Consider the following 14,201-nt stretch of genomic DNA (forward strand, 5'->3'; position numbering starts at 1 on the left):
AATCATAGTGAGAAAAAAGTCAAACAGGATACTAGCAAAAGTCGTGAATAATAAATAAAATAATAAAGTCGAAGACGGCTTTTCTACACATTTAAGTGACCGATATCACGGTGTCACTCTAGTTAATATGATAATGCGACTCCCGACACCACTGGTCGAGTTAGCCATGGTCACAGCAGTTGGTTATTGAATAACAAACAGAAAGATAAAAGTCGAGTTAGTTATTCCAATCGATGCGGAAATAGTGTTATATTTTGACGCCGTACCGAAGTACGACATAGGAGGGTAGAGACCGCCGGAAAGTATAAGTGAATTCAGTAGCACTCAGAATTTGAGTGATTCTTAAATATAAAATCGTAGGTCTCTACCGAAGGTGGAGGCAGATGTAAACATGAAAATGTGACAAAAAATGGGCAAAAAAGCAGTAAAAGGTAAGCATTTTTCTGGTAAATGCTAAGCTATTAATCATAGGATAGATCCAGTACAAAAGCGCATGAGACAACAAAATGCACTAGAAATATACAAATACAGAAATAGGATGATGAGAACCACTATAGTACCGGTAAGGTATCATGCTATATTAGTTAAATAAAGCTGCACTTAATAAATACCAATAATTGATAATAATATCTTAATAAATAACAATAATACGAGTTAACGCTTGTAGTATTAAGAGATAGTTGTTTATTAAGCGTTAACTCAAAGATAGGCACTTGTGTGTGACTGTATGACCACGGAAATCTGAGTTAGATTGGAGGTAAGAAAACTGGCGATAGATAATGCAGTTCAAAAATTCTATAAGATTGCGCACATCAACATATATAGAGTATAACAAGAATAGGGATGAATTATGATGATTCCACAGTAACATTGCAATATATAAAATACAACAAGGATTTAACAGCAAATAAACAGGTCTCTTCATTACAGGCAGGCTGTGGATCGAGTTGAATATGACCTTGATGGACACAAAGCAAGGATAAAATATGAAACAGCGACTTGGAAAATTCAGGTGGGTTGGTAAGAGGAAATCAGGAATTTTTTATAATTAAATTTGAAAGTCATGTAAGATGACTCACGTAGGTCTTGGGGTAGACTGTTCCAAATTGAAACACCTTGATATTTCAAAGAATTTTGGGATTTGCTTAGTGGGAAGCGAGGTACAAAAAAATTACTCTTTGTTGAGGAGCGGGTGTTATATTTATGCACTGAAGTTAGGGTGAGAAAATACTGGTCGAAAGCCGCTGGCAATTGATTGTTTTGGAATTGGTGCATAATCTTAGAAATTTCTAGTTTGTAGATGTCATGTAATTTTAGTACTCTATGCTTATAATATAGATTGTTTAAATTGGAACGTAAAGGTGCCCAAGAAAGGATTCTAATGGCCCTATTTTGTAAGACTTCCAATTTACGCATGTTTACTTTAGCTGTAGAACCCCATGCCGCTATGGCATACTGAATGTGGGCCTGAAAAAGTGCGAAGTAAATGGTTCTTAGTGTGGTATCCTGTAAGTAATATCTAAGCTTACCCAGGATCCCTACCGTTCTTGATAGTTTTCTATGCAAATCAGCAGTGTGGGTGTTCCACTTTAATTGGTGGTCGATATTGAGTCCTAGATATTTATAAGACTGGACTACTTCTAAATTTCTGCCATTGATTCCAATTGCGAGGTTGGGGTATCTAGTGTGAGATTTTGAACTGAACACCATGACTTTTGACTTGTCTATATTCACTGTTAGCTTGTTGCATAACATCCATTCATAAATTTTATTTATTTCAGTGTTCATATTTAGCTGAAGTGTAATCGGATCCTTCGCGCTGGTGAGCAAGCATGCATCATCTGCAAATAGTTTACTCAAAAGATTCGAGCTGTTGGAAAGGTCGTTTATGAAACATAAGAACGCTAATGGGCCAACTACTGAGCCCTGAACAATTCCGCAGTGGATGGGTAACATTGGGGATCTATGGGGACCTATTTCAACAAATTGATACCGGCCTGTCAGGTAATCGGATAACAGTTTTCCTGCATTACCCCTAAAACCGTAATGTCTTAACTTGTGAATGAGAATAGAGTGGTCTACGGTATCAAAAGCCTTTTTTAGATCTAGGAAGGCACAACAAACATACTCGCCTTTGTCTATTTTATCATATATAAATGATGTCAGATCAAGGATAGCATGACTGGTGGAGTGTTTGGTCTGGAATCCAAATTGACATTTGTTTATCAAACTGAATTTAGTACAATAGCTCATCATTCTGGTATACAACAACTTTTCCATTATGATGCTAATTGAAGATAAAATAGAGATTGGTCTATAATTTGAAGGGTTGTTTTTTTTCCCGCATTTAAAAATTGGTATAACTCTAGCAAGTTTTAATGAAGAAGGAAATATACCTAAATTGAATGACGAATTGAAGAAATTACTCAAAGCTGATGATATGATATCAGCAACTAATTTCGAAAAATAAGAGGAAGTACCATCCGGTCCAACCGCTTTACCCTTTTTCAGGTCCCTGATTACACAGAGAACTTCTAAAGGTGATGTTGACTCAAGAAAAAAAGAGTTCTGTAAAGGGACACCCAGGAATTCAGCATTTGATTTGGTACTATGTGGGATTTCATCTGCGAGTTTTTTCCCTATAGAAGAGAAGAATTTGTTGAATTCAGTGGCCACATAGACGGGGTCTGTCACAGTAGTAACATTTTCCAATTTTAATTCTGAGACGGTGGGGACCTCTCTTGTCTTAATTTTTATAATCTCATTGATGGTTTGCCATGTGCGTTTGACGTCTCCTCTGTTGTTGACTAGAATATTGTGGTAGTACTGCTGTTTCGATTTCCTTAGCAAGTGTGTTAAAATATTCTTATATTTTTTGAAGTAATGACGCTGCGATGCGTTTCCGTTCAGAAACATTATTCTGAACATGGCGTTTTTGTGTTTGATGGACTTGCGAATTCCCCTGGTTATCCAGGGCTTAGAATACAATTTATTTTCTCTGCGTGACAGAGGGCGTAATGGTGCGTGCTTATTAATCAACCACTTAAAATGGCTAAGAAAGAGGTCAAATGAACTATTAAAATTTTCTTTGGATAATATACCACTGGCATAATTTCTACACATCATCTCAACTTCCAATCTGAATGTGTCGGCAGAAAAATTTGCCATGTCACGCTTCATGCGTGTTTTTGTTTGGACTTGAGCACTAGTTGTTGATAAAGTACACATAATAGGAAAATGATCGGTGAGATCACTAATTATAATAAATGATGATGAGCATGATTTTAAGGTGTTGGTATAAATGTGATCTATTAAGGTGTGGGAGGATGAAGTAACTCTTGTTGGTTTAGTGATGATTGGGAATACAAAATTGGACATGAGCATATCCAAGTATTTGGAGGTTGGAGTATCGAGGGTGTTGAGGAGGTTTATATTAAAGTCACCCAAAATTATGAATTGCTTTTTGGCTAATGTCAGCTTTTCGAATACAGAATACATCGCTCCAGTGAAGGATGGAATATTACGCTGGGGATGCTTGTAGATAACACCGATAACAAGGCATTGGGATTTTGGATTTTGTTCAGAGCATTTCAACTCGATCCACATAAAATATTACATTATAATGAGGTGATATCCAGAAGATGCTATTTTTTTACAAAAATAATTTATCAAAATGAACAAAAAATAGGAAAACACTCAATAATAACAATATATACTTCGCAAAAATTCCCAATACGAATATATTATTAACTTATTAGCATTTTGTGTGTAAAAGCGGCGAGCGCATGAGTTGTTTCATTTTATATATATAGTTTTTTTTGTGTTCTGTACATTTCGCAGTGAGGAAGAATGAACGCACAGGTTTTCATCGTACGGCAACGAAGCATAAAGCACTACCTGATCCATACATTTGGTTTACGAGGCGCAAGATCGATTTTTGAGAAAAATATATTTAAAGTGCGCCTCTGGGTCCGTAAAATACGGTATTGCCTCTACTTGTGAATATCACAATTGCATATTGTCTTACGAATAAAGTTAAAAATCGAACGGATGGTCGATGAATCACATTTTTTCACACAGATCTTTTCTCAAAATATTTCCTGTTAAATTATTTCTGCGCCATTGAACCTTTTACACTTGGCATCAACTTTTCTGCGTTTGTCTAATTACAATTAAATTGTAGGCTCATTGAACGAGTAATTGTGAATTATATACTTGATTGGTTATAATAAAATTTAGTCTACATGTGTCTCACAATAAATTCTGTTACGTAAAGAATATAATCGTCAAGACAGCTGTTTTGTTACTATAATTAAGTGAAGCGCCGCGGGCCGGATTATATTACTCCACGGACCGGAGGTTGCCGACCCCCGTCTTAACTGAACTTACTTTTCATACAAAAGCGAGCTGATACTTTAGTACGAATATTTCATCATAAAGATCACACATTTCCCTATATTTATTGCCTATGACGTCACAAATACGAATCATTCTCATGGCGGAGTTGCATAAAAGATCGTTGCCAGGTGTGATACCGAAGAATAGTGTGGTGGCGTCACTCGTGACGCATTCACATGACTTAAAACTATTAAAAGTTTCGCAGTCTAATTAATACTTTTCAAAATTTTCTATAGCTATTCAATGATGTTTTCTGATTATATATTATTAACATTAGTGTCTTTTTTTTTTAATTTTATACCTATTCTGATATATTATTTAATATCACATATTCATTTCAACTCATAGTCATATTTGTCTATTTCTAAATTATTTGTGAAGGGTTGCAATGCCAAGCTGATTGTTTCCCATCTTAATACCTGTTCTGCGTAGTAATGTGTAAAAAATTACTATAAGACGAAATATATTTTGGGCTATCGTGATTTAATTTGACCCAGCCTTGTCAAAATTTATTTAATATCACATATCTATTTCAACTCAGTCATATTTGTCTATTTCTAAATTATTTGTGAAGGGTTGCAATGCCAATCTGATTGTTTCCCATCTTAATACCTGTTCTGCGTAGTAATGTATAAATCTCGCAGAAGTTCCATATGCATCCTGCTTTTTTTTCTTCACCCTAATGAATTGAAAATATAAAATTGTATTACTGTTATGCCTATAATTCATATCTCAATCTATGGTTTTCTTCACACAACACATTATTGTCACTCATAGAACCTTCAATTTCCCTGTGATCTTATCACTCATATTTTATCATGTGTAAGCACAAAAGAAGATTCAGAACAGGTTGAAAGTGTAAATTAATATAATAAATAATAATATATTTGGTATGGAATTCTTATTTTTTGCTCTTCTCTATTTAAAATTTATTTAAATAACTTCCTAATCCCGATTAGAAATTTTTCTCATCTCTAATTAGATATCATTATTTTTTACATAGTGTATATAGTTTTTTTTCCCATATGTATATCCTGAGAGTGTAATATTACAGAACCTGTGTTATTAAATTATTTATTCATGTGCTTGCTTCGGGTGGTAACCGACTTAGATGACTGTTAATGGTCGTATCGTTACCACCCTGTCATCTACCGAAACCTAATTTTTCTCATTTTGCTATCATATATATATTGTATGTGTTTTCTGGTTTGACGAAACAATAAAATTCTCTCTCTCTATTCGATTTGGCAACTCAGTGTGGTCTTGTATTGAGTATTTCTGAATGCAATACCGGTGCCTGAATACTTTCAATAAGATACCGATGACCTTCGTGACTGTGGTGGAGTTGCCGTTGTTGATTGGCATACCGGTAACCTTGCCTCTTGTTTATAAGTGAGAAAATTATCAAACACATCCAATCGTAGTTACCATAATCTGACGCACCTACCGGTACCGACAATCAGCAATCAATCGCGCAATAGAAAAATATACCGTACTTCAGAAACTCAGCGATTTAAAAAATCGAAGCTAGTCAGTGTGCAGGTGTGGCAGTAGTCTAATACGCTGGGGTCATTCTGTACAATTCATGGTATAAAATGAATTATTGTAGGCAATTGAAGTACATAAAATAAGTTTTATTCTTAATTTCTAAATTAACCCAGAAAATTGTTAAAAGTATGACCAAATGCTGGAATGCCAAAATTGATAATAAAAAACTCAGGGTTGATTAGGAACATATTACTGTATTAATGCCTGAAATAAGTTGGTATGGATAAAATGAAATTTTGTAGCACAATCTTTGTCTATATATGAATTCCAAAGTCTGGCTTCCAACATGTGTACATGAGCACTAACTTAGTCTTGCTTGTTCATCTCTTTTATATAGTAATTGGCATGTCTATCCTTCTATTTAATTTATCTTTCATATGTTTATTGAATATTTTGATATTGGTCAAAGATATAATAGAAATGGTTTATATTCAAACAGGTGTTAAAACTTTATATTTAGTTGCTGATCTGAGTAAGGTTGAGCTGACTGATCATGAATTAAACAAACAAATTCCACCCAAGCCGGTTTGCTTATGACATCACTCGATGGCTTGAGAGAGCAAAACATTCTCTGCGATTTCGATGTCAAAGTTGGTGACAAATCCTTCCGTGCTCATCGCTGTGTCTTGGTAGCCTCATCAGGATACTTTAAAGCCATGTTTACCAGCAAAATGAAGGAATCTTGTGATGGTTTTATTGATATGAAGGATGTCGATCACAATGGGATTTCCCAATGTATAGAATTCATGTATAAAGGAGTAGGAAATTTGAAAATGGAGTTTGTTCAACAAATTCTGCAAGCATCCAACCTGTTACAAATGGTTAGTTTGACAAACTTTTGCTTCCATTACTTGAAAACCAATCTTTCTTCAACCAAGTGTCTTTCTGTCATCAACTTGGCTCAATCGTACGATCGTCATGATATAAAAGAACAAGCAGAACAGGTGCTTATCACTAATTTCAAATCAGTAATTTCCTCTGAGATGTTCCCGTTCATTATCAAGCCAGATCTCCTGCGTTACATAAAAGTTTCAAATGTGAGTTATCAAACATCATGGCAAGCTATGATAACATGGGCAAAAGATGAAGATGCAGAGAGATGTTTTGCCGATCTTGTTACAGTCATCAATATCCAGACTTATGCTTTCAAATTTCTTCTGGAGACTGTGTTGGAAGAACCACTGGTGAAGAGTAATGACATTGCAAGGAATTCAGTCATCACTGCATTATTCTCTGATGTCAAGAATCTTGAGACAAATCTTGAGATTGACAACTGCTTCATCCTGAAGAATCTGGCTGAAACTCATCAAGTTACCAACCCAAATACTGTGACAAATGTGATGAATCGATTCCTGGAAGCAAATTTCGAACAAATCATTGAGAAAAAAGAGTTCTGTGATATCAGCAAGGATGACATCATACGGATTTACATATCCCCAAATACAAAATATTCTTCCGAGACTGTCAAATGGCACGGAGTTCTTAGATGGATAAAGCACGATATTCAAAAGAGGAAAAAAAATTTTCAAGCTTTGTTTGGCCTCCTTGATCTACAAAAATTTCCTGTTCAATTCTTGGAACAAACGGTCCGCTCAGAGACTTTGGTCAGAGATTCTCGCGAATGTTACGATATTCTTGTGGATGAAATATTTTTTTGAGCAAGGAAGAAGTCGTCTTCAATGGATCTTTCCCCTCAGCATGCAGAAAAATCTAGAGTAGAAACAGAAACGTAACAAGCCCAGTATTCAACAGTTGGAGCTACAAGTACTAGAGATAAAAATACAGAAACTTTCTTTGCAAATGCTGCATTAACTAGTCACAAGTCTAGGAATGTCCAAGAACTACATATTGGAGCAGTGGGTGGATACAGAAATGACACATCAGGTACAATCTCTTGCATTTGTGTTTCATAACGTAGATCAGTAGTTTCCAAACTTTTATTTTCGCGACCCCAATTTTCATAAAATCAAAGCCTACAGATACTTGCGACCCTGGAAACGTACCTGTACCTGTATATCGACTGTAAGTAGACGTTGACGGTGAACATTAGCCTAAAAAATATATGAACGTGTCCGGCAATGCGCCGGAAAACGGGAAACCTCAGAAGATTTGATAACACATGGAATCGTATGAAAACCACAGTATAACAATCTCTCAGATCCAGGGGCAGACACTTTCCATAATTTTGGGGGTGCGAACTTGGATCGCTAGCAAAAAAACACCATGCCGTGTATCGTTACATAACAATAACCTTTCGGTGTCATTATCTTGCGTATTAGAATGCCATTTCACTACTCATATATCGAGTACCTACTACCATGAATTTAGTGAAAATTACCTCACAGCTTTTGCTGAGAAACAGAAACGACAAACTTGAGGAGTCATAAATGGGTATTGTTTTAATTCTCAGTTTTGCATAAAGCGCACCAATGCCGTTTCGTAAAATTAAAATGTCAAATAAGGTAACAAATTATTGTGCGAAATTTTTCCAAGGAATCATTATTTGACCAGTAGAATTACCATTATTGCCGAGTTATTAAATCATCATTTTATTTCAAAATAACATTCAGGATTCACGCAAAGACTTTGCAGGGCTTTTATTTATTATTCAATACAAAAATAAACAGGCACAATAGAATAGTAAAATCATAAGAAGTTCAACCATCGTCTTCATAAATATCCACATCCCGGTGTCAGGAATAATAACATTGTTTACTTAAAATTGGGACATTTTTCAATTTGCAAACGATGACAAGAAAGATCAGAGCCTGCGCAAAAGATAAAAATCGGAATAAAAACTGGAATTCAAGCCTTGATAGTCGTCTTTAACATATGTCGCCGATATGAAAGCATATGTCTCCCAGCAATATAAAACCAAACTCAGACGTTCGCCTTTACGTAAGTATTGGTGCTTGTGAAAAAAAACGGGGTGAAAATCGTATTTTATTTTTGTTGCCATTTGCTCATTAAACAAGTAATTGTGAATTATATAATTGTTAGGTTATAATAAAATTTAGTCTAAAAAATATATATTCGTCAAAATGGATGGTTTGTTACTATAATTTAGTTAAGCGTCGCGGGCTGGATTATAGTGCTCCGCGGGCCGGATTCGTAGGACCGTCGGTTGCCGACCCCTGATGTACGGAATCACATATTTTAAGTGCCTTTATTATGCTAGGACTTGTGGTTTTGTGTTAGACTGCTCGGAGCAATTCAAAATTCTGTATGAAACGTCTAAATACGTAATATTGCAATACGAAAATGTTCACTGTTATGTGGAGGCGGTGTGGACAAAACACGTAGCCTACTTGTAGATTTTAGACATGTGCGCGAACTAACAAAGCGCTTTTGCCTCCTTGCCTCGTCCTAGGTAAAATCGAGTACAACGTTCTCAACTTTCCTCTCTTAATTTCAAGCAACATATAAATTTGTTAATACACATCTTTTATACACCGTTCACTTTGAACAAGACTATATATAAGAAACCATCGCATCCATCAAATTTCAGTGGATGGGTGAGGAATGGCCAGGAAGCGTTCTTTCTATTCCTGATAAATATTGACCATGATTTGTCATGCTGTTGCAAAATGTTAGGGTGTATGTGACTGAGGGTAATTACTTAGTGACAATCAGAATCAACCATTATGGTATTCAGGCTTGAATTGTCTGCAACGTGACTGTAACCAGGTTCAACTACCAGCTGTTGTTTACTAGGTTTCTCTGTTGTCACATCTGTCATTGGAATTACGGTTGCCCAATTTTGTAACTATTTGATCCGTATTCCAGTAACGACTAAATTTTCTGCTTCTCTGTTGTCAATGTTTCATTGGGCATCCAACATATAAATTATAGTTTCACTTACACTGCTAATTCTTAAAATTCTATTATAAACGAGATCATTTGAGTTTTTATATATACGACGCGTCGACGCTTATCCACACATTTTGCTGTGAACAAAGCCCTGTTTAAGCTTCCACTGATATGTGACAATATTCAAGGAGCTACTAATATTTGGCAGAACTACCGGTAGTTTCTTTTTTGGTTCGGCATTGCCTCCCAATGTTTTGGGTAGGGTGATGGCCATTGGATTTGAACCAAAGATGGGCATTTTGCGATGCCAACCCAATTAAGTTTAACGCCTCAACCATTATGCCATCGCGCATCATGAATATATATTTTATTTGGTGTTTTTACAACTTCGGTTTGATCAGTGCTCTGTTCAAGCAGACAATAAGACTTTGGGGCATTACTCGGTTTCAAAACTCTAAAATGATCAATGTTCGACGAAGCCTTCCCTTGCACCATGGATAAGGTGTTGGGCTTAGTTGGTGATTTTGATGTTTCATATTTTAGTACAGTATCAATGAAATCAAATACCTGAAAAAATTACCTGTTTAGACATTCATCTCTACCTACGAGTAAAGTTGACTTGACATTCTCTTTAGTCTTTACACATCTAAACCTTACATTCAAGTACATACTCACTCACACGGGCATCGCTAAGTTAAGCGTTTCTTAGTACTAAGGAGTCAAATATTTGTGACTTTCAGTGTTCTTTTATCGAACATCTTATTTTTTACAGTTAATTGAAATCAGACTCATATGCAACTACCATTATCTCTCATGCAATCTAATCTTTTTCAGCAATGGATATCCTGGTGATGACCATGAGAATAAACTTTGTCATGCATTGATAACAAAATTAAAGGCAGCAGGATTTGAATACTAACAATAGATGATCAACACTATCCGGACAATACTATATTAAAACTCCTTCATTGATTTTGTAGTGTCATTATCAAGCCATTTATAAATATTATAAAGTTCGGTGAACTGCAATATCAGTCAGATATCTTTAAAGGACATTTTATATATCTCAAACAGCAAACTTTGGGGGTACAGTGGTAAAAAATAAGTTCCTGTCATTACCAGAACAGACCCTAAATTGCCTGAACGGGGTGGAAAATTCATCTAAACCTACCGGAACTACCTATAGCTATCTTGTAAAAGTTGTGTAGAAATTGAAAGTCTGCGGATTTAAATACTCACAGTACATAATCAACAATCGACTTTGAACACTACGTGGACAATTTAATATTAGAATCCCTTCATTGATTTTATAGTGTCAAAATCAAGCATTTTATCAGACCACTTACAAAATATTATAAAGTCCAATGAACTGCAATATCAGTCAGACACGTCCTTGCCTGTTTAAATCAAACTTTATTCTGTTCATTTGAGAGTGATCAAGAATTGTATTTGTCAATATTTTTCTATTATGCTAATTGGTCAGAATTTTCAAAACCAACAATTTATTTTTTAGTATTCATTCTTTTAAATGTGAGCAAACATGTGCTCATTTGTGTTTTTCATTTTCTTATTATTCTTTCGTTTGTGGGGAAGGAAACACGTGCCTTTCATATTTTAAAATTATCCACAATAATTTCGCTAAATTTATTAGACTCATGCTTTTGCTTATACTATTTGTAGATTGATTTCCAGACTCAGCTATTGTTGTTATGCTGATTTGGAGTCAAAATATACTTTGTTTGCATATTTGACCCATTTTTATATACCGGTATTCATTCTTCCACTGTTAATCAGTTCCATCTCAATTACTATCAATTATGTTAGTCGTTATCATACTGAGAAAAGTTGTTTTAAGACTTTACAAATGGAGAAGAGCATTTTTGTGTTGATTGAAAAATCTACTGCTTTGAGTCAAGTTTTTGAATAATTCTCACAAGTTTTACTCCAACTAAGCAGCTATATTAGAGAGAAACCTTAATTGGTATGATGCATAGGCATAATATGCCTATTTAACTGTAAAAAATAGGTTTTGTATTTATCCTGGCAGAGAAGGCTAGTTAAGCACTCCGCTATTAGCCAGGTTATCATAAAAATGAAATGCCAAAATCTGATCTATATTCAGATGTATCATGAACTTACTTGGCGGAGAAAGCTGTAATCAACCAGAGGATCCCACCATATTAGCCCCCATTAGTTTCTTCAATACCATTTTTGAACCATATGCTTTAACCTTAATTTGAATGTTTTTTACCTTTGTCTTCATTTATTTGGCCAATGCTTACAAAGCACTGTGATATTATATCAGGGTATTTACCACCCACTGTGTATGTTTTCTAGCTCTTACTTTCTCCCTTATTTATACCAGTGTCTGTTTTTAATATAATATTTTCTTGCTGTAGAACATTCTATATTGATACCTACCTGACTGTGATACATCAATGCATTTTCTATCCAAAGTTTATATATAATGTATGTTATGTGATTCAAGTTTTTTATAAATATTCAGTATTTTATTATTTTTCTCTCATTGCATAGTAATTATACTTAATATTGTTCATAGTGATGTTTTTTCATTTATGTTATGGCCCATACAATATTGTTATTGAGCCAGCTATGAGCAAACTGACATTCGGATACAATATTCATATTACTGTTATTAATATTTGAATAAAAAAATTTAAATTTAAAATTAAATTTAAAATATCATAAATACACAGCCCATAGGCAAATAAGCTCGTAGGTGAATGGGATTGGATGGTATGTTTTAGGTTGGGATACAAATGCTGATATTGCACATCAAAGTAACACTAATAGATCCTTATTACTTATCGATTTTAATCGGTAAGTATGTTGATAGATATTTGTCTGTTAGATGCACACGATATCTCACGAAAGCGAGATTGAATCTGCTGCAGATTTTGCATGTGCATTCATCATATGTCGTACCAGAAGCCTATTGATTTTGGATGAATTATGTCGTATAATTAGCGAGTTATTAATTAATTAGTGATGGGACACAAGGTGTCACTATGGAGTAAGAGCGCTGTTTTGGGGGATCCCCTAACTTTCGATCGATAAGTCTTCGGTCTCTGACCGATATTCTCGTCTGCAATTTATTGATGGTTGTATAACTTTTAAAATGTTTTGCATGATGTGACAGAAATTTAATCGTCCATTGAATAAATTTTCCATTTTGTAGTTGATGGCCGTATTTTGATATTTTTTGGTATTATATTAGTATTAGTATCATTGCTCTTGCATTTATAGAAGTAGCATGGTTTTAGTCGTAGAAATAAATGAAGTTTATATTATTTGACAATCTATGTGACTTTTGAGCACATAATTGTAACCTGGTTTTGATCGTAGGAATAAAATAAAGTGTTTTTTTTTCTTTGACAATCTGCGTGACTGTGTTCCACAGGCTTGCCGCAAGTCTTTTGCAAAGAAAAATATAAGAAGCTTGAACATCATGGTCATGGTCGCTAGGCCTTTCTTTCATGATGAAAATACTGTTAAATTGGGTCTAATTAGTTTCAGCACACCATTCCGAATGATACTACAGAAGATGAGCTATAGCAAATGATTTGTATTAATTAACAATATATATATCGGTTATAAAAGCAATCTGTCTTGGTGTATAAACTTGACTGTGCGCGAAAGCCGTACCGTAACTGAGCAGCGGTTACATCAACTTGGGGGTGCACGACCTGCGGTCGTAATGACCAGTGATTCAGCCATAATTTCATTAGTTATTGGCGGTGGCGATGGTTGCTTAGGAGACATTTGCGTTCGTCTGACTAATCGCTTAATGTACAGTTCTGCGGGAAATAAATTAAACTTATATGTCCACCACGGCGCAAAAATTAGTAATACTCGTTTTACGGGGGAAATCAACGGAAAGATATCGCATTTGAATGCTGCCAAAGAAATAATCATTTTAGGAAAAAATAGGTCGCGCTGTTAACATTTTTTTCGGACCCTCTGTGCCTAGGCCTCGCTAGCGAATGTGGATGAAAATAGTCGAACATATTTCATTCGTTGGAATTATTCAATTCGACCACTCCAAGTAATTTTCATTCAGCACATTTGTTTAAATTTTATCGCTTCCTAAATGCTTTAGACACAAGTCAATGAGATGCCAATGAAAACCAATTTTTTAATTGAATATACCTCATAAAAAAACTTCGATCGGCAGTAGTTTTTCTTTCTAAACCGTATTGCGACTGTCAATAGACAAAAAGGTTACACACCCCTGCATTAATTGTTTTCCCATAAGCCACCGAGCATGCTCTCGCATATAGTCATCGTCACTGGATTTGAAGCCTCAATCCCTCGTTATGCGTTTGAAATCTTTTGCCTAACGTTTGGCACGATGGACAACAAGCAAGGCTATCAGTAGCTTTCAACCTTTTTGTCGGAGCGGAACCCCAATGAAAATTCCAGAG

At 35.1% G+C, this 14,201-nt stretch overlaps 2 protein-coding genes across 2 annotated transcripts in view; both read left to right on the top strand.

The window, feature by feature from the left end:
* LOC120331568 (uncharacterized) overlaps positions 1–14,201 on the top strand; it is a 141,069-nt gene that overhangs the window by 110,937 nt on the left and 15,931 nt on the right. The window lies entirely within an intron of this gene.
* On the top strand, positions 6,394–13,176 carry LOC120331556 (kelch-like protein 12). The gene is made up of 2 exons (XM_039398651.2): positions 6,394–7,830; positions 10,591–13,176. The coding sequence occupies exon 1, from the start codon at positions 6,480–6,482 to the stop codon at positions 7,602–7,604; it is 1,125 nt and encodes a 374-aa protein (XP_039254585.2). The 5' UTR covers positions 6,394–6,479; the 3' UTR covers positions 7,605–7,830; positions 10,591–13,176.

This window comes from Styela clava, chromosome 6 (genome assembly GCF_964204865.1).
Source record: "Styela clava chromosome 6, kaStyClav1.hap1.2, whole genome shotgun sequence".
NCBI lineage: Eukaryota > Metazoa > Chordata > Ascidiacea > Stolidobranchia > Styelidae > Styela > Styela clava.

Coding starts and splice junctions, on each gene's coding strand:
- LOC120331556 (XM_039398651.2), top strand. CDS start 6,480: ATGACATCACTCGATGGCTTGAGAGAGCAAAACATTCTCTGCGATTTC.